The sequence below is a fragment of the Rhinatrema bivittatum genome, chromosome 4 (assembly GCF_901001135.1).
Source record: "Rhinatrema bivittatum chromosome 4, aRhiBiv1.1, whole genome shotgun sequence".
Taxonomy (NCBI): Eukaryota; Metazoa; Chordata; class Amphibia; order Gymnophiona; family Rhinatrematidae; genus Rhinatrema; species Rhinatrema bivittatum.
In genome coordinates, this window is record NC_042618.1 from 364,388,085 (window position 1) to 364,412,234 (window position 24,150).

At 41.9% G+C, this 24,150-nt stretch overlaps 2 protein-coding genes across 2 annotated transcripts in view; one reads left to right on the forward strand and one right to left on the reverse strand.

Moving 5' to 3' along the window:
- The window catches only part of TIMP4 (TIMP metallopeptidase inhibitor 4), a 76,652-nt gene extending 75,748 nt beyond the window's left edge, over positions 1-904 (reverse strand). The window contains exon 1 of the mRNA XM_029600783.1: positions 587-904. Coding sequence (XP_029456643.1) covers positions 587-722 — 136 coding nt within the window. The 5' untranslated portion in view covers positions 723-904. The remainder of the gene's footprint in view (positions 1-586) is intronic.
- Positions 1-24,150, forward strand: part of SYN2 (synapsin II) — a 758,733-nt gene that overhangs the window by 521,596 nt on the left and 212,987 nt on the right. The window lies entirely within an intron of this gene.

Genomic DNA, 24,150 nt, shown 5'->3' on the forward strand with positions numbered 1-24,150 from the left:
CTGTACAGGAAGACTGATACATAATTAAAGATCAGTGCATTTACTATTAATGCCAGGGATTTTGAGTTCTGGTTGCCTGAATCTTTAGTTGCTCTTTGCAAGCTTTTGCTGCAGTTTATCAAGTAATGCGATCAGGAAAAAAAAAAAATCACAGCTGGAGGGTTGCAACTGTACAGAGAGATGCAAATACAAACTGGTTTGACTCTGAACAGCATTTCTGAGAATTTCAAGCACCGAGGTGCCAACAAACAAACGCAGCTGTTGATATCGTAAAGATTGCTGCCACTTCCTCCTTGACCGTAAGGGAAAAATATCTTCTGCTAACTTTTACCTCTGGAAATGTGTAAACAGTTTGAACCGGGTAGGAAACAAATGCTAGTTCTGTCCACTTTTCAAAAGCACTTGAAAGAATCGAGCTCTTATGTAATTAGCTGAGTGCGTCCAAAGTTACTACTAAACAAGCAGCAAGCTTTTGGAAAATGCGAATGCATGCATTCTCCCAGGTGGCTGTGAGAGCTGGTAAGGTAGGCACGGGGAGCGAGGGGCTCGCTCTCCGCCACCTGGGTGAATATTGTGCAGGACTCACCTATGGCAGCGTCGCAGATTTGCTGCTGTGGGTGCGCGGGGGCGCAGCTGCACGCCTCCGCCAGCTCCTGCATCCTGAGGGTGAGCAGCAGCAGCACCGGAACCAGCAAGATACCGAGTCTGGCGACAGGATCCATGCTGAGCACCGAGCCACAGGGAACGATCCGGCTACTCTGGGGCTGGCTCCTCGACTGGCGGGGATGGTGATTGTCAGGATTCCGGCTCGGTGGTGTGCAGTTCCCGCTGTAGCCTTGCTGTGGTGGTTTGGAGGGAGGACAAAAAAAAAAAAAAAGCCTTCTAGTGCTCAGCCTGGGTGCATGCCCGCGCTATCAGATGTTTAATTTCCTTGACATTGGATCCTCTCATTTATGACTCTGACACTTACTAGTAACTCCGCCCTCCTGGAGGAAAAACAGCACAGCATTGGTGAAAATACTATCTCAGGTTTACTGTAACAAAAGAGAAGTTACCTTACTTGGTGGCATCACAATGTTATTGCTGTGAGTCAGTGTAACTATTAATAGTCTCAAACTTTTATTTTTAACCAAAAAGAGATTATACCGTATACACACAGACCATCATATAAAACCTTTTTGTTTGAGCTGTCCTTAAATAAACTTCCAGGAAACGTCTTATGATTTTAGAAAACCTAGCATGTTTGAGGAATTGGTACATTAGCCCATGTAAAAAAATTCCACAAAGCCAGTGCCTAACCAATGAAATAGTCACAATGGCCAGTGACATCGTAAAGACATTGTGGCGGCTAAAGTAGAAGTAAAGAACAACAAATAAGCTGCAGGCGATGACCTGGAACAGAGCTACCCTCCTGCGTTTTAGTTACTGGCTTTGGAGAGCTGTGCACCTTTTCTAGTGGAGGAATGTGACAACCACACCACTTTTTGCAGTGTAAAACTAAAACAACAAGAAACAACAACATGAGCAATTTGGGGGAATTAAGTAATGGGGCCAGGAGAAAGTATGTTAGAGAGAGAGTAATTGTGAATTTTCCCATGACAATTTTTATAACAAGAAACTGTGATATATGAAGATAAAAATCTAGCATAAGATATAGTGAAATAAGACAATATTAAAATAATATATTATAAACTGTGAATGTATGAAAGCTAAAAGAAAATCATTTCAGCTACAGCATATAAGAACTTCAGTGTCTTGCTGGGTCAGACCAAGGTCCATTGAGCCCAGCATTCTGTCTCTGACAGTGGCTAGTCTGGATCACAAGTACCTGGCAGATCCCAAAAAGCAGATCCATTTTTTGTGACCCTCTCCCAGGGATAGCAACAGCTTTTCCTTGTTTATGGTCGTTCCTCCAGGAACTTGTCCAAGCCACCTCCTTCTACACATGCTTGCTTACAAAGATAAAAGAACCTATCTATACTCACAGAATTTCTCTTCTGAAGATGGACTTTGTTAATGGCTAATGAAGATCATCTTTAGCTTTTCCCTTTAACACGAGCTCAAAGTATGTTACAACAGGTTGGTTATACTTCAAAGTACATACAGTTTAAAACAAACATCTCGAGGTCATTTCTTAAGTAAGGCACAATAGGGAGCAGCAAAAGAGGAAAAATAGAAATGGGAAAATTGGAATTTAAAATGGTTAGAAGAAATGTATGCAATAAGGGACAATGTGTAACCATTAGGAGCAAGAATTGTGGAGAACTGAATTTTTCAGGTGTCTAGGAGCAATTTGCTACATATCAGATATTTAAAGTGACTTGTAGCAGTTTACTACATATCAAAAAATAATCCAGACTTTTAGGAGTCCGAGGATGCATCTTGATGGGCGGAGTCTGTTCCCATTTCTGGACTGAAAAATGCTTTGAAGGAGCCGATTTTTCATAGTTTTCTGAAGATTTACAGGTTTACTGCTGGTTTAATGTTCAGTGTTAGGGAATTTCATAGGGTTGGGATTGATCCTGAGAAACATTTTATTCTAGTACTTATGAGGCCATTGTCTCTGGGTGTTGGTATATGACTAGATGGCCTTGCGGCAGTAGCACAGACAGCAAGAAGTGATATATTGGATGAGGTGGCAGTGGAGGTGCACACACTGTGAGAGCATCAAAGATTAGTGCCTAGATTTTGATTTTGGCTTGATAGAGTATTGGAAGCCAGTTCAGAGTTTTTAGGATGGGGTCATCCTTTCACATGTTTTTGCATTCAATAGCATTTGAGTTGCAGCATTCTGAATGAGTTGTAGGTGCCAATTGAGTTTTTTTATATCCCTGTGTAGAGCAAGTTGTAATTGTCCAGGCATGAAATTACATGACCCTGGCTGACTGGCAAAAGCATGTCTGTCAAACAAAGGATGAAAATGAAGTAATTAACGTAATTGACAAAAAGAAGTTTTAGCTACTGCTAGGGCTTGAGCTTCTATGTAGATCCTGGAGTCTAGTACACATCCCAAGCTAGAGTTGTCCCTTTGGGGGTCACTATGAGTTTAAGTCGCTGGATTTTTATTTATTTTTTAATATCCATAGAACCTCCATTTTTGTGTGAGTTTATTTCCTTTCTTTTGGTTTTGGTACAGCTAGCTAGAGATACTTCCTAGACATTCATTGAGATTTGCAATGGATTATTCCAGGTTGAGATGGAGTAACTACAATAACAAACCTGAATGTACCCCCAGAAGCTTTCTTCTCCTCCCCTCATGGACTTTCTTCCCCATACTCTCTGGGTCTCCTGACCCCCTCTTACCCTACTTGCTGGTCTTCAGTGGGCAGAAGTGATCCCCAATTGCTCCTGCTCTGCCATTATTATTTTTCAAAATGGGACCAGCAGACTCAATGCTGCTGCTGCCAATTTGTTGAATTGTAGATTCTCCCATATAACAAAATGGTGCCAGCCTCTCCTCTGTCAGCCCTATTTTGGAAAATAGCAGCAGTGGGGCAGGAGTCACTGAATACCCCTCCTGCCCATTGAAGACCCATGGATAGGGTAAAGAGTTGGATAGAGAGGCAGGGGGAGCCCGGGGGTGGGGGAGGGGGGGTAGTTAAAAAAAACTTGATGATGAAGGCTAGGTGGGACTTACGGGCCTTTTCTTTTCATTTTCTTTTTTTTTCATGTGTTTTTTTTTTTTTTTTAAAGAACACAAATCAACAAATGAAATGAAAAAATGTTCAGTGCACAACCCTAATCCACATTAGTTTCATTCTTGGCTTCTTTCAATGGGTTTAAATCAATTTTTATAAAATAAGCTATTAGATCAGGGGTTCTCAAACCAGTCCTATGGGCCCCCCCAGCCAGTCGGGTTTTCAGGACATCCCTAATGAATGTGCATGAGAAATATTTGCATACACAGGAGGTACATAGAAACATAGAAATGATGGCAGAAAAAGACCAATCGGCCCATCCAGTCTGCCCAGCAAGCTCCCACACTTATTTTCCCATACTTAGCTGTTTCACCGACCACCAAGTTCAGGGCCCTTGTTGGTAACTGTTTGATTCAAATTTCCTGCCACCCCTTGGCATTGATGCAGAGAGTAATGTGGAGTTGCATCAAAGGTGAGCATAAGGTTTAATGGTTAAGGGTAGTAACCGCCGCATCAAGCAAGTTACCCCAATGCTTGTTTACCCAGACTGCACAGATCAGTGCCTTGTTGGATGTTGTCTGAATGTAAATCCTCTTTTCCACATTTCTCCATGCCATTGAAGCAGAGAGCAATGCTGTATATGCATTCAAAGTGAAGTATCAGGCTTAATTGGTTTAGAGTAATAACCTCCGCAATAAGCAACCTACCCCCACGCTTATTTGTTTACCCAGACTGTGTAGTTCAGTCCTTGTTGGTTGTTGTCTGAATGCAAATCCTCTTTTCCACATTTCCCCCTGCCATTGAAGCAGAGAGCAATGCTATATATGCATTCAAAGTGAAGTATCAGGCTTAATTGGTTTAGAGTAGTAACCTCCACAATAAGCAACCTACCCCCACGCTTATTTGTTTACCCAGACTGTGTAGTTCAGTCCTTTTGGTTGTTGTCTGAATGCAAATCCTCTTTTCCACATTTTCCCCTGCCTTTGCAGCAGAGAACAATGCTGTATATGCATTCAAAGTGATGTATCAGGCTTAATTGGTTTAGGGTAGTAACCGCCACAATAAGCAAGCTACCCCCACGCTTATTTGTTCACCCAGACTGTGTAGTTTAGTCCTTGTTGGTTGTTGTCTGAATGCCCCTTGCCATAGTACCAGTTTGAGCACCCCTGCATTAGATAAACAGGAAACTAAAATGATACCATTCAAGATTAGAAAATGCATATACAATTATTGTTTACCTGTTTATATTTTGTATATACAGTATAGAATACTGTCATACTGGTCCTTGTAATTCTCATTGCTGTTTAAGACTGCTTTCACCCTGCTGATGTAATGATGCTAGCCCTGGCCACTCAATCAGAAACTCTGCCCACACCATGTAGTGTACTAGTCAGTTAACATAGACCTAGAGTCATCATTTTGCTATAAATTTCACTGGAATAGTGCCTGTGATAAAAAATGGTTAGAGTAATTTTTAAGATACAACACATGTTAAATTTGAGAGAGAGAGAGACAGACAGACAGACAGACTATTTATAAGGCTCTCATATCAGTAAACTATTTATACCACTATAAGAGGGGCAACTAGTAACTCAGGGTGAGGTTTTGGTGGTGGCCTAGGTACAAACAGCACAGTAAAGCACAGTGAAGATTTGATGTGGTTTGGCGTGATGACAGGTACATAAAGATGAGATTTGTATACTGTACTCTTGAACTAGCTTGATAGTAGCTAGGTAGAGAGTGCATCAAGCTGGGTCGAGAGTACATTGTACAAATCTCAACTTTTTATACCTTTCATCACTCCAAATCACATCAAATCTTCACAGTGGTCTGCTGTGCTGTTCGTACCTCTGTGCATGTAAAACTGCCCCCCAAACCTAAGCCACCACCAAAACCTCACCCTGACTTCATTCTGTGGCAGAAATGGACATGGGAGCAGCCACAACCCAGGAAGACCTGCTACCCTTAGGCCTCATCTGGAAAGAGTTTCTGCTGCTGCCAGGTCCTTACAGAGGTAAAGAGATCACAGCTGTTGCTCACCTGGGGAAAAGGAATTGGTGAAGTATGGAAAGGAATGGGCAAATAGATCAGAGAGAATGAGGAGGTATCTGGGAGTGGAGTGTCTGTGTCTCTCTGTGTCTTTCTGAGTATGGGTAACTTTGTGTGTGGAGTCTCTGTGTCTATGTTTGCCTGGATATCTGTTTCACTCTCTGCCAGCCTGGGTGTGGGGTGTCTGTTACTGTCTGAGTTTGAGGTACAGCATCTGTTTCTCTCTGTGTCTGTCTGGGTGTGGGGTGTCTGCCTGTCTGTGCCCATGTGTGTGTATGTATGAGCATACGCCTTTCAGCAACTTGAAGAGAAACAAAATGCAGGCTTTGAGCCAATGGCTGGTATTGTGGCTGCCTGGTGAATACCCTTCACATATGTATGTGTGTATATATCTCTATCTATCTATCTATCTATCTATCTATCTATCTATATATTTATAATGTAACAATGCTAAATACTAGATTCCAACTGAGAGGGTATTCTATTGTGAACTACTGAAAAAACACCTCTCAAAAAACTGTTTATTAATAATAGAAACACCTTGTAAGAGGGTAAGTCAGTAAGTAAGTCACAACATACATGGGATTAATATTCATGAAATTTATTTAAATGCAAAAGATGAATTATTTACTGTAAAATATACAGAATATAGTCACAAACAGTTTTTCTGGAAAAACCATCTACTTTTCAACGTAATCGCTGCGAACATTTATACATTTGTCCCAGCGTTTGAAAAGTCAGTCAAAACCTTCTGCGTAAAAGTCTTTTGACTGGCATCGTAACCAGCGCTTCACCTCTTGTTCCACTTCTTCATCGCTGGTGAAATGTATACCACCGAGATGGCTTTTCAGTTTGCCAAACAAGGGAAAATCGCTGGGTGCCAAATCCGGACTGTATGGTGAATGTTCAAGAACTTCCCAGTGCAGGTTTGCAATTGTCTGACGAGTCTCATTCGAAGTGTGTGGTCTGGCATTATTGTGAAGAATCAGCACTCCTCTTTTTTCCAGATCTGGGCATTTTCTATGAATAGCTCCTTTAAGCTTTTATAGAGTAGCACAGTAGGAAGTCGAATTAACAGATTCACCACGCTTCTGAAAACTGGTTAAGAGTATCCCATCTCGGTCCCAAAACACAGCGAACATCACCTTTCCTGCAGAAGGCACAAGCTTGAACTTTCTCGGTGTCAGTGATAGTGGATGCTTCCACTGCATGGAATTGCGTTTCGCTTCTGGTTGATAGTGGTGCACCCACGACTCGTCACCAGTAACAATACGTGCCGTCATTGATTCACCTTTGTTTGCATAACGGCAGAGATTTTCCAGACACCCATCCGGTTGTTCTTATTGTCTTCGGTCAGCTGTTTGGGAACCCATCTTGCACAGACTTTGCGAAAGTTCAATGCATCGTGCACTAAGAAATATGCTAATCCATGAGAACACCCAATTTCTTTGGCAACTTCGTCAATTGTTACCCTCCGGTTAGCGCAAACCATCTCTTCAACCTGCTTCACAGTTGCCGCTGTCGCAATCTCTACAGGTCGATCAGGTCTGGTTTCGTCGTTCACGTTGGCACGTCCTTGTGCAAATTTATCGGTCCAGTTATAAATTGCTATACACGAGACACATTTCTCTCCATATACTGGATACATTTCTTTATGAATGTCTTTTGCCACTAAGCCCTTAGCCCATAAAAATCGGACAACAGCACGCTGTTCTTCGACCGTACAATCTGTCAACACAGCATCCATTTTCCTTGTGTACACAGCCCCTGCGCATGCATAGTTTAAATAACTATTTATGTACATAAGCACTTCTAAGGTGCTGCCATCTATGGAATATGACAACATTACAGATATATGTTTTATTACCTTAGTAGAGGGATTTGTGACTTACTTACTGACTTACCCTCGTATATTACTTATTGTCATATGGCTATGAAAAGACCTTCATTTTAGTAGGATATGCACCTAAGAACATAAGAACATAAGAAATTGCCATGCTGGGTCAGACCAAGGGTCCATCAAGCCCAGCATCCTGTTTCCAACAGTGGCCAATCCAGGCCACAAGAACCTGGCAATTACCCAAACACCAAGAAGATTCCATGCTACTGATGCAATTAATAACAGTGGCTATTCCCTAAGTAAACTTGATTAATAGCAGTTTTATTTATTTATTTATTTGCAATTTTTGTATACCGACATTCGTTAGGCAAACATCACATCGGTTTCCATGTAACATAAAACTGGCCAACATGGCTTTACAATGAAACTGATAATGGAACTGGGTGGAGGTAAGGTGGGGGAAAACAAAAGGAAATTACTGAACGAAAAGAATATAAGCTATAAACATGATGATATATAAGCAATAAAAATTATATACAAAGGATTATTTACAAGTAAATTGTTTACAATGAATGAGTTTAGGGTTAGGGGGAAGCAGAGGGGGGCAGTGGAGGGGTTTGGGGAGGGTAAGTGACAGACAGCGGGGTTCATGTGTAGGCTCGTGCGAAGAGCCACGTCTTGAGATTTTTTCTAAATTGTTTGGGGCATGTTTCATGGCGTAGGTAGGTGGGGATAGAGTTCCATAGAGAGGGTCCAGTTAATGGACTTCTTCTCCAATAACTTATCCAAACCTTTTTTGAACCCAGCTACACTAACTGCACTAACCACATTCTCTGGCAACAAATTCCAGAGCTTTATTGTGCGTTGAGTGAAAAAGAATTTTCTCCAATTAGTGTTAAATGTGCTACTTGCTAACTTCATGGAATGCCCCCTAGTACTTCTATTATTCGAAAGTGTAAATAACCAATTCACATCTACTCGTTCAAGACCTCTCATGATCTTAAAGACCTCTCATATCCCCCCTTAGCCATCTCTTCTCCATGCTGAACAGCCCTAAACTCTTCAGCATTTCCTGATAGGGGAGCCGTTCCTTCCCTTTATCATTTTGGTTGCCCTTCTCTGTACCTTCTCCATCGCAACTATATCTTTTTTGAGATGCGGCAACCAGAATTGTACACAGATTTCAAGGTGCGGTCTCACCATGGAGCGATATAGAGGCATTATGACATTTTCCATTTTATTAACCATTCCCTTCCTAATAATTCCTAACATTCTGTTTGATTTTGACTGCTGCAGCACACTGAGCCGATGATTTTAAAGTATTATCCACTATGATGCCTAGATCTTTTTCCTGGGTGGTAGCTCCTAATATGGAACCTAACATCATGTAACTATAGCAAGGGTTATTTTTCCCTATATGCAATACCTTGCACTTGTCCACATTAAATTTCATCTGCCATTTGGATGCCCAATCTTCCAGTCTTGCAAGATCCTCCTGTAATGTATCGCAGTCCGCTTGTGATTTAACTACTCTGAATAATTTTGTATCATCCACAAATTTGATAACCTCACTCGTCGTATTCCTTTCCAGATCATTTATATATATATTGAAAAGCACCGGTCCAAGTACAGATCCCTGAGGCACTCCAGTGTTTACCCTTTTCCACTGAGAAAATTGACCATTTAATCTTACTCTCTGTTTCCTGTCTTTTAACCAGTTTGTAATCCACGAAAGGACATAGCCTCCTATCCCATGACTTTTAGTTTTCTTAGAAGCCTCTCATGAGGAACTTTGTCAAATGCCTTCTGAAAATCCAAATACACTACATCTACCGGTTCACCTTTATCCACATGTTTATTAACCCCTTAAAAAAAATGAAGCAGATTTGTTAGGCAAGACTTCCCTTGGGTAAATCCATGTTGACTGTGTTCACTTAAACCATGTCTTTCTATATGCTCTACGATTTTGATCTTGAGAATAGTTTCCACTATTTTCCCTGGCACTGAAGTCAGGCTCACTGGTCTATAGTTACCCGGATCACCCCTGGAGCCCTTTTTAAATATTGGGGTTACATTGGCCACCCTCCAGTCTTCAGGTACAATGGATGATTTTAATGATAGGTTACAAATTTTAACTAATAGATCAGAAATTTCATTTTTTAGTTCCTTCAGTACCCTAGGATGCATACCATCTGGTCCAGGTGATTTGCTACTCTTTAATTTGTCAATCTGGCCTACTACATCTTCCAGGTTCACAGTGATTTCGTTCAGTTCGTCTGACTCATCACCCCTGAAAACCATCTCTGGAACTGGTATCTCCCCAATATCCTCATTAGTAAACACGGAAGCAAAGAATTCATTTAGTCTTTCTGCAATGGCCTTATCTTCTCTAAGGGCCCCTTTAACCCCCTGGTCATCTAATGGTCCAACCGACTCCCTCACTGGTTTCTTGCTTCGGATATATTTCAAAATGTTTTTATTATGAGTTTTTGCCTCTATGGCCAACTTCATTTCAAATTCTCTCTTCGCCTGTCTTATCAATGTTTTACACTTAACTTGACACCTAGTCTGTTGGCTTTGGTTGCAGATATCGCTGTTGCATGTGCCCAAGTTTAATCATTGGTCCATTATCTCACAGTCTTTTTCTTTTAAATATTTTAATTTGCAAATAAATGTATTGGCCAGAGAGGTCCAAATTAGCTTTAAAATGGCACATTCTGTGTTTTGGAATCTCTTGTCTTCCTGCATTAGGGGGGACTAACCTTAGTGTTCAGTTTCCTTCCCATTTAGGTCTAAAAACAAAGAAGAACTGCCATTTTATTAAAAGTCTACTGCCAATCAGAATTGTGCATGTAGTTTCCTGGAAGGTTGTCCCAGGGAAATGTCAAAACTTTATTATACAGCTTGAATACTAACAAATGCTTAGCACTGCAGCATTAAGTCATGAGTTGAAAATGAGAAATGAATGTTAAAGCGTACCAGTCTACTTCCAAATTGGACAGTATTGAAAGCGAATATCCAAAACTGCTCATGTTGGTTGAGTAAAGCCTTTCTAGTACTCTCACCTTTAAGCTCTGTTACATGGTCTATGACTTTACGCCTCTGTTGCCTCAGGTGCAAAATTAAATTGTAAGCCCTGTGGGGATAGGAAAATGTCTATCATACCTGAATGTAATCCACTTTGATGTACACTTTGAAGTGCCAAAAAGTAGAATATAAAAATCTGAATAAATAACCACTGCAGTAGGGAAAAAGAATGTGTGTACATTCAATGCAGTAATGCACCATTGGTGCTTTCATCTTCTGGATAGAAAGACGTCTGTGTTCATTTAGTCAGATCGCCACTGATCTTTTTATACGGTGCTGTGCGGATGCCATACCTTTCCAATTTTGGTCTGTGGATAATGTGAACACAGTTAGATTGCCCCGCTGGTAATGCTTTTTCTGTGGCTGCATTAGATAAAACTGCTAAAGAAACAGATTCTTTGATGTTTTTACCCCATGTGAATGCAAAGCATAGTAGTTCTTGAAAAACACTGTGACCCACACTGGCACCTGACCTGTCCGAATGCCTCAATACACATTTGGAGCAATTGTTTTCCCTGGGAGGCAATCCGATAACAAATCACGCTTTGTATACAACATTCACCTAGGCCCTGCTATTGGAATCCCTGTTCTCCCCTCAGGGCTGTTCTATCCCAGACTCTCCCCTTTCCCACCTCTGCTCTCTGACCCAGCCTTTATTGTCCTCTGTCCTGTAATCCACTAATGTTTTTTTTTTCCAGGCAGAGAATGACCTGCAGCCCAGCTTGCAAGTATCCTCCTCAGTGCCCAGGCTCCACAGCTCGGGGTTGTGGCCTGCTACTTCTGATGGCTCAGTGCACATCTTCTGCAAGAAGCCCCTGTACTCAACTTCTCTTGCACTGGGTCTGCTCGGTCGAGGCAGGCCTCTTCTTCCTCCTCCCCGCACATCCTTGATCCTGCTCCTGTTTTGTTCCTCCTCAAGTGCACGCGCAGCAGATAGCACGAGCCTAGTAGGCTCCCAATAATGAGAATATTGCTGCATGTGTGGTGGGGAGGGAGGCAGGGTCCTGAGAGCGAGGAGAAAGCTGTTTGAACTGCAGTCGGCCAGGTCACTGCCTGCAAATAAGAACATAAGAACATAAGAAAATGCCATACTGGGTCAGACCAAGGGTCCATCAAGCCCAGCATCCTGTTTCCAACAGTGGCCAATCCAGGCCATAAGAACCTGGCAAGTACCCAAAAACTAAGTCTATTCCATGTAACCATTGCTAATGGCAGTGGCTATTCTCTAAGTGAACTTAATAGCAGGTAATGGACTTCTCCTCCAAGAACTTATCCAATCCTTTTTTAAACACAGCTATACTAACTGCACGAACCACATTCTCTGGCAACAAATTCCAGAGTTTAATTGTGCGTTGAGTAAAAAAGAACTTTCTCCGATTAGTTTTAAATGTGCCCCATGCTAACTTCATGGAGTGTCCCCTAGTCTTTCTACTATCCGAAAGAGTAAATAACCGATTCACATCTACCCGTTCTAGACCTCTCATGATTTTAAACACCTCTATCATATCCCCCCTCAGTCGTCTCTTCTCCAAGCTGAAAAGTCCTAACCTCTTTAGTCTTTCCTCATAGGGGAGTTGTTCCATTCCCCTTATCATTTTGGTAGCCCTTCTCTGTACCTTCTCCATCGCAATTATATCTTTTTTGAGATGCGGCGACCAGAATTGTACACAGTATTCAAGGTGCGGTCTCACCATGGAGCGATACAGAGGCATTATGACATTTTCCGTTTTATTCATCATTCCTTTTCTAATAATTCCCAACATTCTGTTTGCTTTTTTGACTGCCGCAGCACACTGAACTGACGATTTCAATGTGTTATCCACTATGACACCTAGATCTCTTTCTTGGGTTGTAGCACCTAATATGGAACCCAACATCGTGTAATTATAGCATGGGTTATTTTTCCCTATATGCATCACCTTGCACTTATCCACATTAAATTTCATCTGCCATTTGGATGCCCAATTTTCCAGTCTCACAAGGTCTTCCTGCAATTTATCACAATCTGCTTGTGATTTAACTACTCTGAACAATTTTGTGTCATCTGAAAATTTGATTATCTCACTCGTCGTATTTACTTTCCAGATCATTTATAAATATATTGAACAGTAAGGGTCCCAATACAGATCCCTGAGGCACTCCACTGTCCACTCCCTTCCACTGAGAAAATTGCCCATTTAATCCTACTCTCTGTTTCCTGTCTTTTAGCCAGTTTGCAATCCACGAAAGGACATCACCACCTATCCCATGACTTTTTACTTTTTACTTTACCTATCCCATGACTTTTTACTTTTCCTTAAATATTCTTATAGCTGCTGCAGCCACCTCTCCTCATCTTGGGCTTGGCCCGATTAATGCTGGCTGTGATATGCTGGCACCCCGCAGTATTGTGGTGCTCTGGGCGACCACCTAGTCTGCCCAGTGCTTCTACCGACCATATTCTGGTTGGTCCGTAGAGCGGTCCTAAAGTTACATAACCCCCTGAGTTTAAGATAGCCGGGTATATATTGGGGGAGGGTGCACAAGCCCTGGGACTTTACCTCATTTGCCTCTATGGAATTTGGACAGAAGACATGGAGGGCTTCCTGCACAGACTTGTGGCCCTTTGAACTTGGCAACCCAGGGATAGGTAGTCACCATTTCATGTTGCTGTGGCCAGAAATGATTGATTTTCCCAACCTTGGCAACACTAGTGAAATTCCTGTGAGATTTACTAAATCACACAGCAAAAAACTAGTGATAGAGAGAGAGAGAGAGCACACCCTTTAACCAATTAACCATGGGTTAGTAAATAAGCCCCTATGTTCTATGCTAAAAAGGTTTTGAAAATTGACCCTCTAGGGCAGTGTTCCCTAACCTTTTGAAGCACAAGGCACACCTACATTAATAAACTTGTTGTGTGGCCCTCCAATCTCCACAGGGGGAGAATTCATATGGTCAAAGGAAGGCTACTGAAGAACTGAAAGCCCCACCAGTTTCTCCCCCAAATTTTAAAACAAAGGGCAAGAGAGGGGTATGGAGATTGAAGAGGCATGGTGCTTAGTCACATATTGTGCAGGAAAATAATTTGTATCAGGATGCAAGCACTTGTCTGTTGCAGGGCCCCAATGGACTCCTTCCAATAAAACTGGAGAATTCAGCAGAGGCAGAGACACGCATGAACTCATCATAATGGGCCAGTTCCTTCTATATACAAGTACAGGAAAAGGGAGAAGTTGGTGTGAGGTGGACAAACAGCTCATTTAGTTACCTTGGCTGCTTCATGTGGTTGCTAGAGCTCCTCTACTGCTGCTGCTGCTGCTCCCAACACTCAGAAAAAGTCAAATCCAGTGCTCACTCTCCTTGTTTCATTTAGCCTGGTAATAAGACAGGGGCTGGAAGGACTCAAAGGATGAAACTCATAGGGGGAAGATAAGGAGGTGCTGTGTGCACAGTGTGAGCCAAACGAATAGGTGCCTGACTATTCATGCCCTGCATGCTGCCCATTAATTACCAAACCCCAGGGTTCATGCAGTAGCTAGGAAGGAAAGGCACGTTTGATTACTCATGTTTTTAGACAGTAGCTCCTACATGTTTAAGAGCAACCATTGATGACTTTTGTTCCTACAGAGTGCTATGAACAGAGCCCAGATGCTGGCCCGGATTTGAGCATTAAGCAATGGTAATTTTTCCATGGCACACTTGATCAGGTCTTAAGGCGCCTTGGCACACTGGTTGGGAAACACTGCCAAAGGGTATAAAAGCTTGAACAAGCTGATACTCTAGGAAAAATTCTCAAACTAAGAACAAAATCTTGGAAAATGACTTAACATTTGATGGAAATCTGATAAAACATTACATTATTTTACAAACACTGTAGTGTTGTGGACATTTTTTAATAAAACCCAAATCAAATTTTTACATCTTAAGATGTCATGAAATTGCATTTGAAGTCCTCATGATTAGCAATGGTCTCAGACAAAGTTTGGAACATATCTGATCAGCCGATGCCTCCAAAATCTCAAATTGTTTTGTTATCTAATTTATTTGCATTCAGGAGTTTCTCATGGTCTAAGAAAAGTAGTCAATTGTTTTTTCATTAAAAGTAGTTTAGAATCATAGCCAGCTTTAATAAAGCCTTTGGAATTTGGTAACATCAATTATGGGGTTTGCAAATAATTTGGGGAGAATTTTTTATTGTTTGTCTTCTTTGCAAAGTCTTTTAAACCACCAAATCCATGTGAAGGTTTTCATGAAAACTATGAAACTCTTTAGTATAAAGCCTATGAGAATTGGGGAAACTGAGAACTATGTCAAATGCTTGCAAAAATTATGAACTCAATTCGGCATCTGTCATTTATGCCTGATGTGAAACAGGTATGACAAAAAGGGGTCTATCATCAAATTTTCACACACCTGTAAATTCAGAATATAATAATCACTCGAGTACCATGCTTTATCGGTTTATGTTACAATTGCTCCTGCCTAATTCCAGTGAAAGCAGAAACAAAGCAACTTTGCTCCTTTTGAAACTGTGCTATATTTGTTGATCCAAAGTAAGCAGAATAAAATTAGATTCAGACTCACATTTAAAACCACAAACAAGTTCCCTCTGTGCAATCAAACAGGGTGCAGCTCAGAGACTTAGAGAAAACTGGAAAGATAAATATTTAACATCGAATTTGAGGTGAGTCATGGTGTTGAAACATCTCTCTGAGATTTCTATTGCCAATTTGCTTCCTCTTTTATTATTTCCCATTGTGACTCTTTGTGCCAGCCCCAGCAGCATAAAATGATATATTAATGGTAATATGACATATTCAGGGTATCTTTATGGCAAGGGTTGGATTTCACATTTATTTAAATTTAGTTTTTCTATTCTGCTTTTTGCAGTTGGTCAGTTGCTTCAAAGTGGATTACAATGTGGTGGATTATGTCAGAAATGAGGGGTTTTATTATCAGAGGGACACTTTTCAGTGAGGTAGGTGATATTACAGTGAGGTGCACATTGGATAGATTAGGTCAAAATTAGAAGCATTACATTTAGAGATTTTACATCACAAAAAGATAGCGTGCATGAGGTCCATTACTGTGAAGTAGATTAGTTAAAAAATTAGGGGTAAAGAATTTGAGAATTTTTTCTTATTGGAGTTGGAAGAAATTAGGGATTACCTTATAGGCATTATGTTGGAGTCTTTACATAGTTTGTAAATGTTACAGTTTCTTTGAGATTAGCCACTGCTGATCAGGAGATAGATTACAGATGGCGTCAATCTGTTGGGTAAACAGCCATGTTTTAGTTGGCACAGAAAGTCTAAGATTTCATTGAATCCTCGTAGATAGGAGGGAAGTGAATTCCATCAATCTGGTGCTATTGTTGTTGGGTGATATCCTTTTACATTTTTTATCAGATACGTGGGGCCAGTGTTTTTCATTCTCTTGAATGTGAGTGATAGGATCTTAAATTTAATATGAAGTGAAATGGGAAACCAGTGTAAAGCAACTAAGATGGGAAAGGGATATTCTCCTTTTCTTCTGCTCATGATTAGTTCTGATAAAGCAAATCGGAAGGCGGTCCCACGTAGCCAAGGCAAAAAAAACAAAGGGACAACCTTACGCCGTGGAAAGATTTTATTAATATATTCTAGTAAAGAGCCCGACTCTGGACGAGTTTCGCCAATTAAGGCTGCATCAGGGGATGACTTCTGATGGCAAAGAAACTACATAGACATACTCTTATGTGGTAACAATTGTCAAGCCAAATTTCAGTCTTAATCATGCAGACAAGGAGCGATCCTTTTGCGTTTGAGAGGTTGTGAGATAGAAGGTAAAATACACATCGTTTTTATTTTCGTTTTACCCTTTAACAACACACTTTTGAGAGGAAATGGAATAATTATAGAAGCTACACTGACACTGTCAGTATGTGAAGCGGAGAGAGTTGTCTGCATGATTAAGACTGAAATTTGGCTTGACAATTGTTACCACATAAGAGTATGTCTATGTAGTTTCTTTGCAAGGATTCAAACATTTTTTAAAGAGGATAGTAGCAAACTTGGTCATTTTGTTATTTTGTTTTTTGTATGTACTCATCCTTTATCCCTTCATAATACTGAGAATTCACAGATGCAGACATGATCAGAAGCAAGCCAAAGAACGAATAAACTTAGCATAACCTTTGGGAAAATAACTGTGATAATGAGAGCATCATTTTGGTGTGTGAGAGAGTGTGCAAGTGAGGGGAAAAGGAGGCAGGTGGGGGAAGAGAGATAACTTTGATGATTCATTATTCTGCTGTCTCCCCATAGAGAACAAAAATATTGTAGTATTATCCAGATGATTTTGACTTTAAAGTTATACTGACCAGATTGAAACTTTGTACCAGAAATTAAAGATATGAATCCTATTTCAAATCTGCCCATATGCAATTCATCTTAGGTCTGATATTTTTCCATAGGTAAAGAGTGAAAGAAAACCATTGATAAATCAGGCTGTTAGTCTATGCATGTGTGCAAACGTTTGGCAGAATATTTTTATAGTGCTATGTACACAGTGCACAAAAATGCCTGGAAATTTACAATGTACCTGCATGCATTCCTTAGTTTAGAGAGCAATATTGGAAAGATTTTATGCAGGTAACATAGAAACATAGACATGACAGCAGAAGAAGACCAAACGGCCCATCCAGTCTGCCCAGCAAGCTTCACACATTTTTTCTCATACTTATCTGTTTCTCTTAGCTCTTTGGTTCTATTTCCCTTCCACCCCCACCATTAATGTAGAGAGCAGTGATGGAGCTGCATCCAAGTGAAATATCAAGCTTGATTAGTTAGAGGTAGTATGGGAAGTAACCGCCGCAATAAGCAAGCTACACCCATGCTTATTTGTTTTACCCAGACTATGTTATTCAGCCCTTATTGGTTGTTTTTCTTCTCCCCTGCCGTTGAAGCAGGGAGCTATGCTGGATATGCTTGTAGTATCAGTTTTTCTTCTCCCCTGCCGTTGAAGCAGAGAGCTATGCTGGATATGCGTGAAGTATCAGTTTTTCTTCTCCCCTGCCGTTAAAGCAGAGAGCTATGCTGGAAATGCATTGAAAGTGAAGTATCAGGCTTATTTGGTTTGGGGTAGTAACCGCCGTAACAAGCCAGCTACTCCCCGCTTTGTGAGTGCGAATCCTTTTTTCTTCTCCCCTGCCGTTGAAGCAGGGCGCTATGCTGGATATGCGTGAAGTATCAGTTTTTCTTCTCCCCTGCCGTTGAAGCAGAGAGCTATGCTGGATATGCGTGAAGTATCAGCTTTTCTTCTCCCCTGCCATTGAAGCAGAGAGCTATGCTGGATATGCGTGAAGTATCAGTTTTTCTTCTCCCCTGCCGTTGAAGCAGGGAGCTATGCTGGATATGCGTGAAGTATCAGTTTTTCTTCTCCCCTGCCGTTGAAGCAGAGAGCTATGCTGGATATGGGTTGAACGTGAAGTATCAGGCTTATTTGGTTTGGGGTAGTAACCGCCGTAACAAGCCAGCTACTCCCCGCTTTGTGAGTGCAAATCCTTTTTTCCACATTTCCTCTTGCTGTTGTAGCTTAGAGCGATGTTGGAGTCACAGTAACCATGTGTATGTTTATTGAATAAGGGTATTATCTCCAGGCAGTAGCCATCATTCTGGCGAGCCACCCACTCTTCATTGACGGCCTCTTGACTTTATGGATCCACAGTGTTTATCCCACGTCCCTTTGAGGTCCTTCACAGTTCTGGTCTTCACCACATCCTCCGGAAGGGCATTCCAGACATCCACCACCCTCTCCGTGAAGAAATACTTCCTGACATTGGTTCTGAATCTTCCTCCCTGGAGCTTCAAATCGTGACCCCTGGTTCTGCTAATTTTTTTCCTACGGAAAAGGTTTGTCGTTGTCTTTGGATCATTAAAACCTTTCAAGTATCTGAAAGTCTGTATCATATCACCTCTTCTCCTCCTTTCCTCCAGGGTGTACATATTTAGATTCTTCTATCTCTCCTCATAAGTCATTTGATGAAGACCTTCCACCTTTTTGGTCGCCCTTCTCTGGACCGCCTCCATCTTGTCTCTGTCTCTTCGGAGATACGGTCTCCAGAACTGAACACAATACTCCAGGTGAGGTCTCACCAAGGACCTGTACAAGGGGATAATCACTTGTTATTTGCATAAAAACATTGTTTAAAATATCTCCTCTTGTATGTGGGTAAAAGCAGGCAGTGTAATGTCAGAGGAGGCAAAGTATACACGGTGATTTCATTTTGACATTGCCGCGCATGCTTCTGGACGAAGCAGGTGCAATGTCTTGGGTACTTTGTACCATGGTGAGCGCACCAGCCTAGATTTTCCAAGGTAAACCACTTAGAGGTGATGCTAGGGGAGTGCAGGGCATAAGGAGAATCTGCTGCACATCCCCCTTCCCCTCCCCCTGTACTGTGAGGTCCCATAGGTTGAATTGTGTGGGGGATGAAGAGTGGACAGTGTGCTCCTGTCCATCTATACTTACTGAGATCAGGTCTCCACCAACACCAGACAGGCTGCTACAGATGTGACATTGGGTGGCTCAAAAAGGGCTGGAGTGAGGTCCCCCCAAAGAGCGGCACCTGGGGGCTATTGCCCCAGTTTGTCTCCACCACCTGTTACGATTCCTGCCCGCGGAGCTACTCTCCGCGAGCAGGCCTCTCACCTTCTCAGTTGTGCTGCCATTGCAGATGCCGCTGAGGTCCTTCTCACTGCGGCTTGGGAGCCGTCATTGTCGCCTTCATTTGCGCGGCCTAGTGCCGCCCCCGGGACACCTCTTGCGGCAGGAGAGGCGCTCCTGACCTCCCCATGTGGCAGGAGCCACCGCTCTCTAGCGGCCCAGAGGCCGCGTCGCTGCTCTCGCCTTCGTGGCAGGGCCACCGACGTCTTCGTTGTCTCCGCAGCTTGGAGGCCGCTGTTCTTCATGACATGGAGCCACCCTAGATCCTCTTCGTGTGGCAGGGAGCCCGCCTCCTTCCATCAGGGCCTGCTCAGAGGCCTGTTCCTCCATTGCTTCCTTTGCGGCAAGCTGCCGCTGACCGTGATACTGCTTCTGCTTCCATCCTGCCTCTAGGCACCGGCGCGCACCTCTTCACTGTACTTAAATGGCCCGTGGCTGGATATACCCTGGGCCCCATCTGATGACTGCTTCCTGCTTCCTGCTTCAGCCCTATAAAAGGGCCCTGCTTCATCCAGGGCCATGCCTTCATCCAGGGCCTTTGGATCGGGTTCCACAGTCGTCTGTGTCCTCTTCTTCAGTCCAGGTCCTCCGTGGTCTTCTCCTGCTTTGACGGCTTCATCTTCATGTTCCTGAAGTCCTTTGTCTGTGCATCCTGATGTCCAATGTTCCTTCCTGATGCCTTTGTCTTTGCCTCTGCCTCCAGTTCCTTGGTTCCTGGATTTCCACTTTCCCAGCGTGCCATTGTCGTGGTCCATGACCAGCCCACAGGCGGGCTGTGTAGGGCACCTCAAGGCACATTGTCATCTTCAACTCCACAGTGCTAGCCTCTGGAAGACTTCTGCTTGTCCCCTGTCTCTTGTTAAAAAAGAGGTTGGACTTAAAATGTTTGCAAGAACAACTCTGATACTCTTTTACGTTACTATTCTTTATTATATAGCATTCAAAGCATGTACATGAGCAAATGATAAACATGAATATTCAGAAAACAACAGAAAATACTATATACTTACATAATGGATATATAGCTAGCTAGCACATCTCTCGCGCAGGAACATTTCTTTTTTCTAACTAACTGGCTTCATATCTGCTCTGTTTATATAGGTTAAAAGACAAAGTCCTTCTGGCCTCTGTTTGCATATTTCAAACCGGGCAGAAACACCAAGAGTATCAGAGTTGTTCTTGCAAACATTTTAAGTCCAACCTCTTTTTTAACACTCTTGAATCCCAAGTTGTTTGAGAATCCTGTATCTTGTATCCTGAGCTTGTGTCCTCTCCTTGTCTTCAGAGCTCCTTGCATTGCGGCCATCCATGCCTAAGACTCTGTTTGAACCTGCTCCGCTTAGGCATGGTCCGCGACCAGCCATGGGCAGCTGTGTAGGGCGTGCCCCGGTGCAGGCCTCTTCAGGATCTTCGCCATGTTCCAGTCTCATCTACTCCACACCTCGTCTAGAGCCTGCTTCGAGCCCAGCGTGGTCTGCGACCAGCCCCCGCGGGTTGGCTGTGTAGGGTGCGCTGCGTCACAGACTCAACCCAGTACTTGATCTTGCTTCTGTATACTATGTCTGCAATACCTTGCTCCTGAACCTTCATGCAAAAGTCTTTGCCTGAGTCTTTGCCTATGTCTATGCCCAAGAGTCTTCATCTATGTCTGCGTCCAAAAGTCTTCCATGTTCCAAGGCCTCTGTCTGCCCTCGTCCTTTGTACTTCCTGCTGCCTATTGCCGTTACCCAGCGGCAGGTCCAAAAGGGCTTGGAACGGTCGGAGGACTGTTCGTTGACCAACATTGCGTTGCTGGTCTTTTTGGGGCGAGCAGGTCCGGTAGAGGGCCAGACCTTCAGTCTCCTTGTCTTCGCTCCAGCCTGCTTCTGTTTCTTGTTTGCCTGTGCTTACATTGGCTCACCTCTCGTTGCGCTCTCGGGGCTCCTCCCTGAGTGGTGTAGCGATCTAAGGGCTCACATCTCTCGTCAGAAGTGACTGTGCCTCCTCGCTCGTAACACTACCACCACCACCCAACAAGGAATTCCTTAACTTCACCTTATTATTAATAAAGGTTAAAAGGATCAAGTTCTTCTGACAGTGAAAGAACTTTTCACTAGCTTTATAAACAGACATGTGAAGATACTTGTTTTAAAAAGAAATACTTCATGTACAATGTAAAGCTTCAAAAGGCACTTGGAACTATTAGCGATATTCATCTGATATCATGTAAATTTTTACTTTCAAGTAATTGTAACTAAAAAGTTTTAAGCAGCTATCCTACACCTCCTCTGAGCCCCTAGGAGGAAATTCTTTTAGAGCAGGCTCACAAATTACCTCACATAGTATCTAATTGGTTCATGCTGCCTTTATAATATCATTTATGACACCACCATCAATATGGCCCAAACACATCCAGAGTGCAAGAGGTAACTTGTCAAGATTTCACAAATGGCCACTCTTGATGCATAGAGCAGCTGAAAGAATTTGAAAACTGACAATGTTAAAGTAAAATCTGTATTTAATTCATGGTAAGTTTTACCACTGGTAAATCCAATATGCACTTTTGAATTATTGAACATTATACTGCTGGTGTGGGTTTTCTTATATTAAAGGTACAAGCAGTATAGAGTTCTAATAGTTGTATAAGTCCTGAGAAAGAATGGATTATTTGCAGGTTGTGATACCTAACATTGAACTGGCATAAGAATTATATAGCAACAATATAAATGGTATCGGTTCTTTCAGAGGAGGGAGGTTCAACCTATTTGTCAAACAAATCAATTTATCCAAGTCAAGTCATACCCATGATGCCGCTCATATTTCTACAAGACTATTATATTTGGAGGCAAAAATTGTTAAACGATGAGATCCAATCCAAGCTACTTTTAATTGTTTTTGTTTGTTTTATTTTTTTTGTGTTGGGTGGGTGGAGATGCAAGGAGATGTTGAGGAAAATTTGAATCTGAATGCAAACTAGGTCACAGGTGCCACACATTTCACTGTGAGTGCATGTGTTCAGTGGGTTTTACTGGTAAGTGGTAAGATATCCTAAGATATATCTTACAGTCAGTAGAGAAAATAATGAATGCCACCTCTCTACTCCTTTACAATAAACTATTCCTGTGAACCTGGAAGACCAAAGTAGTCAAACACCAGAGAGAGCATCCCTAGGATGCAATGTCTAGTCAATAACAGAAGGAGACATAACATAATGGCATAACATGCAAGCTTTTAACCTACAGAATTATGTTCCAGATGTTAGCCTTTACATTAAAGACCATTCATGGATCTTCTCCTGCCTGCCTTTCCGTTCTCTTTCTCTCCAGTCATATCTCTTATTCCATCCATTCTCAATCATGTACCCTTCCCTATGTTCCAAATACAAGGAAAACCCCATCTCATTTCTGAGACTTCTCTCTTCCACACTTTGGAATAAGCGCCTCCATCCCCAGCCCCGCCCTTTGATATTGAGGATGCTAACTCCCTTTCCTTCCTTTAGGTCTAAACTTAAAACCTATCTCTTCCATTCTGGCCTATCCTAAATTGTAACCAATCTGACTCATTGTTTTCAATGGTCCACCTATCTCTATACTGTTTTATATTTTATGTTATTATTGTAAGGCACCCTGATCAATCATATAAAAGCTAAAATAATGATTCTTCTAAAAATATCAAGCCTTTTTTCAAACAAGATTTAAAAATATCTCGTTTCATTGTAAGCAAATAAGATTTTCCAGTAAATGGAGGGAAAGTGTGATCCAAGAAAAAGTGAGCAAACATTAGTTTTGTTTCCTTTAATGTTTTTAGAGGTTTGTTGTGTAGTGGTTTGGGATTTTTATTTTTAAAATCCCAAGCACTGACTGAAATCCTGGCAGTAGATATTGTTTATAACCTGTTGGAAGGACCATGACACACAATATTCAGTGGCCTTATAATCTTTCCCGGAAGACTCATTTTCATTTTATTTTGAGCAAATTAGGGGGGGCCTATAGATATATATTCAAATAGAGGCTGCAGGAATCTCCTGACCGTATTTAGTAAGATAGATAATATTAAGTTCTGGTTTGTCCTTGGACCTTCACAGTGTATTTAACTGGCTCGATTTCTAACACTTGACAGACAGGCAATCAAACTGCCAAGAAATTTTAATGTGTTATAACTGAGCTCAATAAGGTTCGCGTCAAGCATCAGTGAGCTCCCAATGTGAAGGTGACTGATGCCAACAACTGGCACATATATTTGTCCATTGAATTGTTTATTTTTTGTCTGAACGTGAAAATAAGCAAAACAAAACTACATCTTCATGCATGATAATTGAGTAAATGCAGGACTGGTTTTAGCCAGTCTCTTCTGATATAGAGCAGCTATATTGTCACTAGGATTAGCATCTAGCTCCATGACTGTGGGAAGAGACTGAACCAGTTCTGGTTTCCTCTCACTGCAGTCATGGGCAAGTAGTTTCAGGTTTTAAAGAAACAGTATTGAATGTAATTACATTAGGTTTTTTAATCTTTGTCTTTTCTTTATAGTGCTGGATCTATGCAAAACATATCTACAGCAGTCCTGAAGTTGTGGATATAGTTGCTCATGCAGCTCACTTTCCCCGTTATGTTTCTCACTAGTTCCATTTACTTCTTTCTTTGTGAGTGCCCCAAGGATATTTCTCCGTCTCTCTCTCTCTAGCTCTTTCCCTGCAACCCTGTTCCTCTTTTCTTCTCCCTAGCTTTCTCCCTTCTCAATCTCTATTTATTTACTTTTTCTTTTTTACTGGGAGGCAGTCAGCAGAGATGAGGGACCAGTGCATCAGGAACTATGGGGGTCATTTTTCAAAATGCGGTAAGGCGTTTTCGCATGCGTTAAGGGCTTATT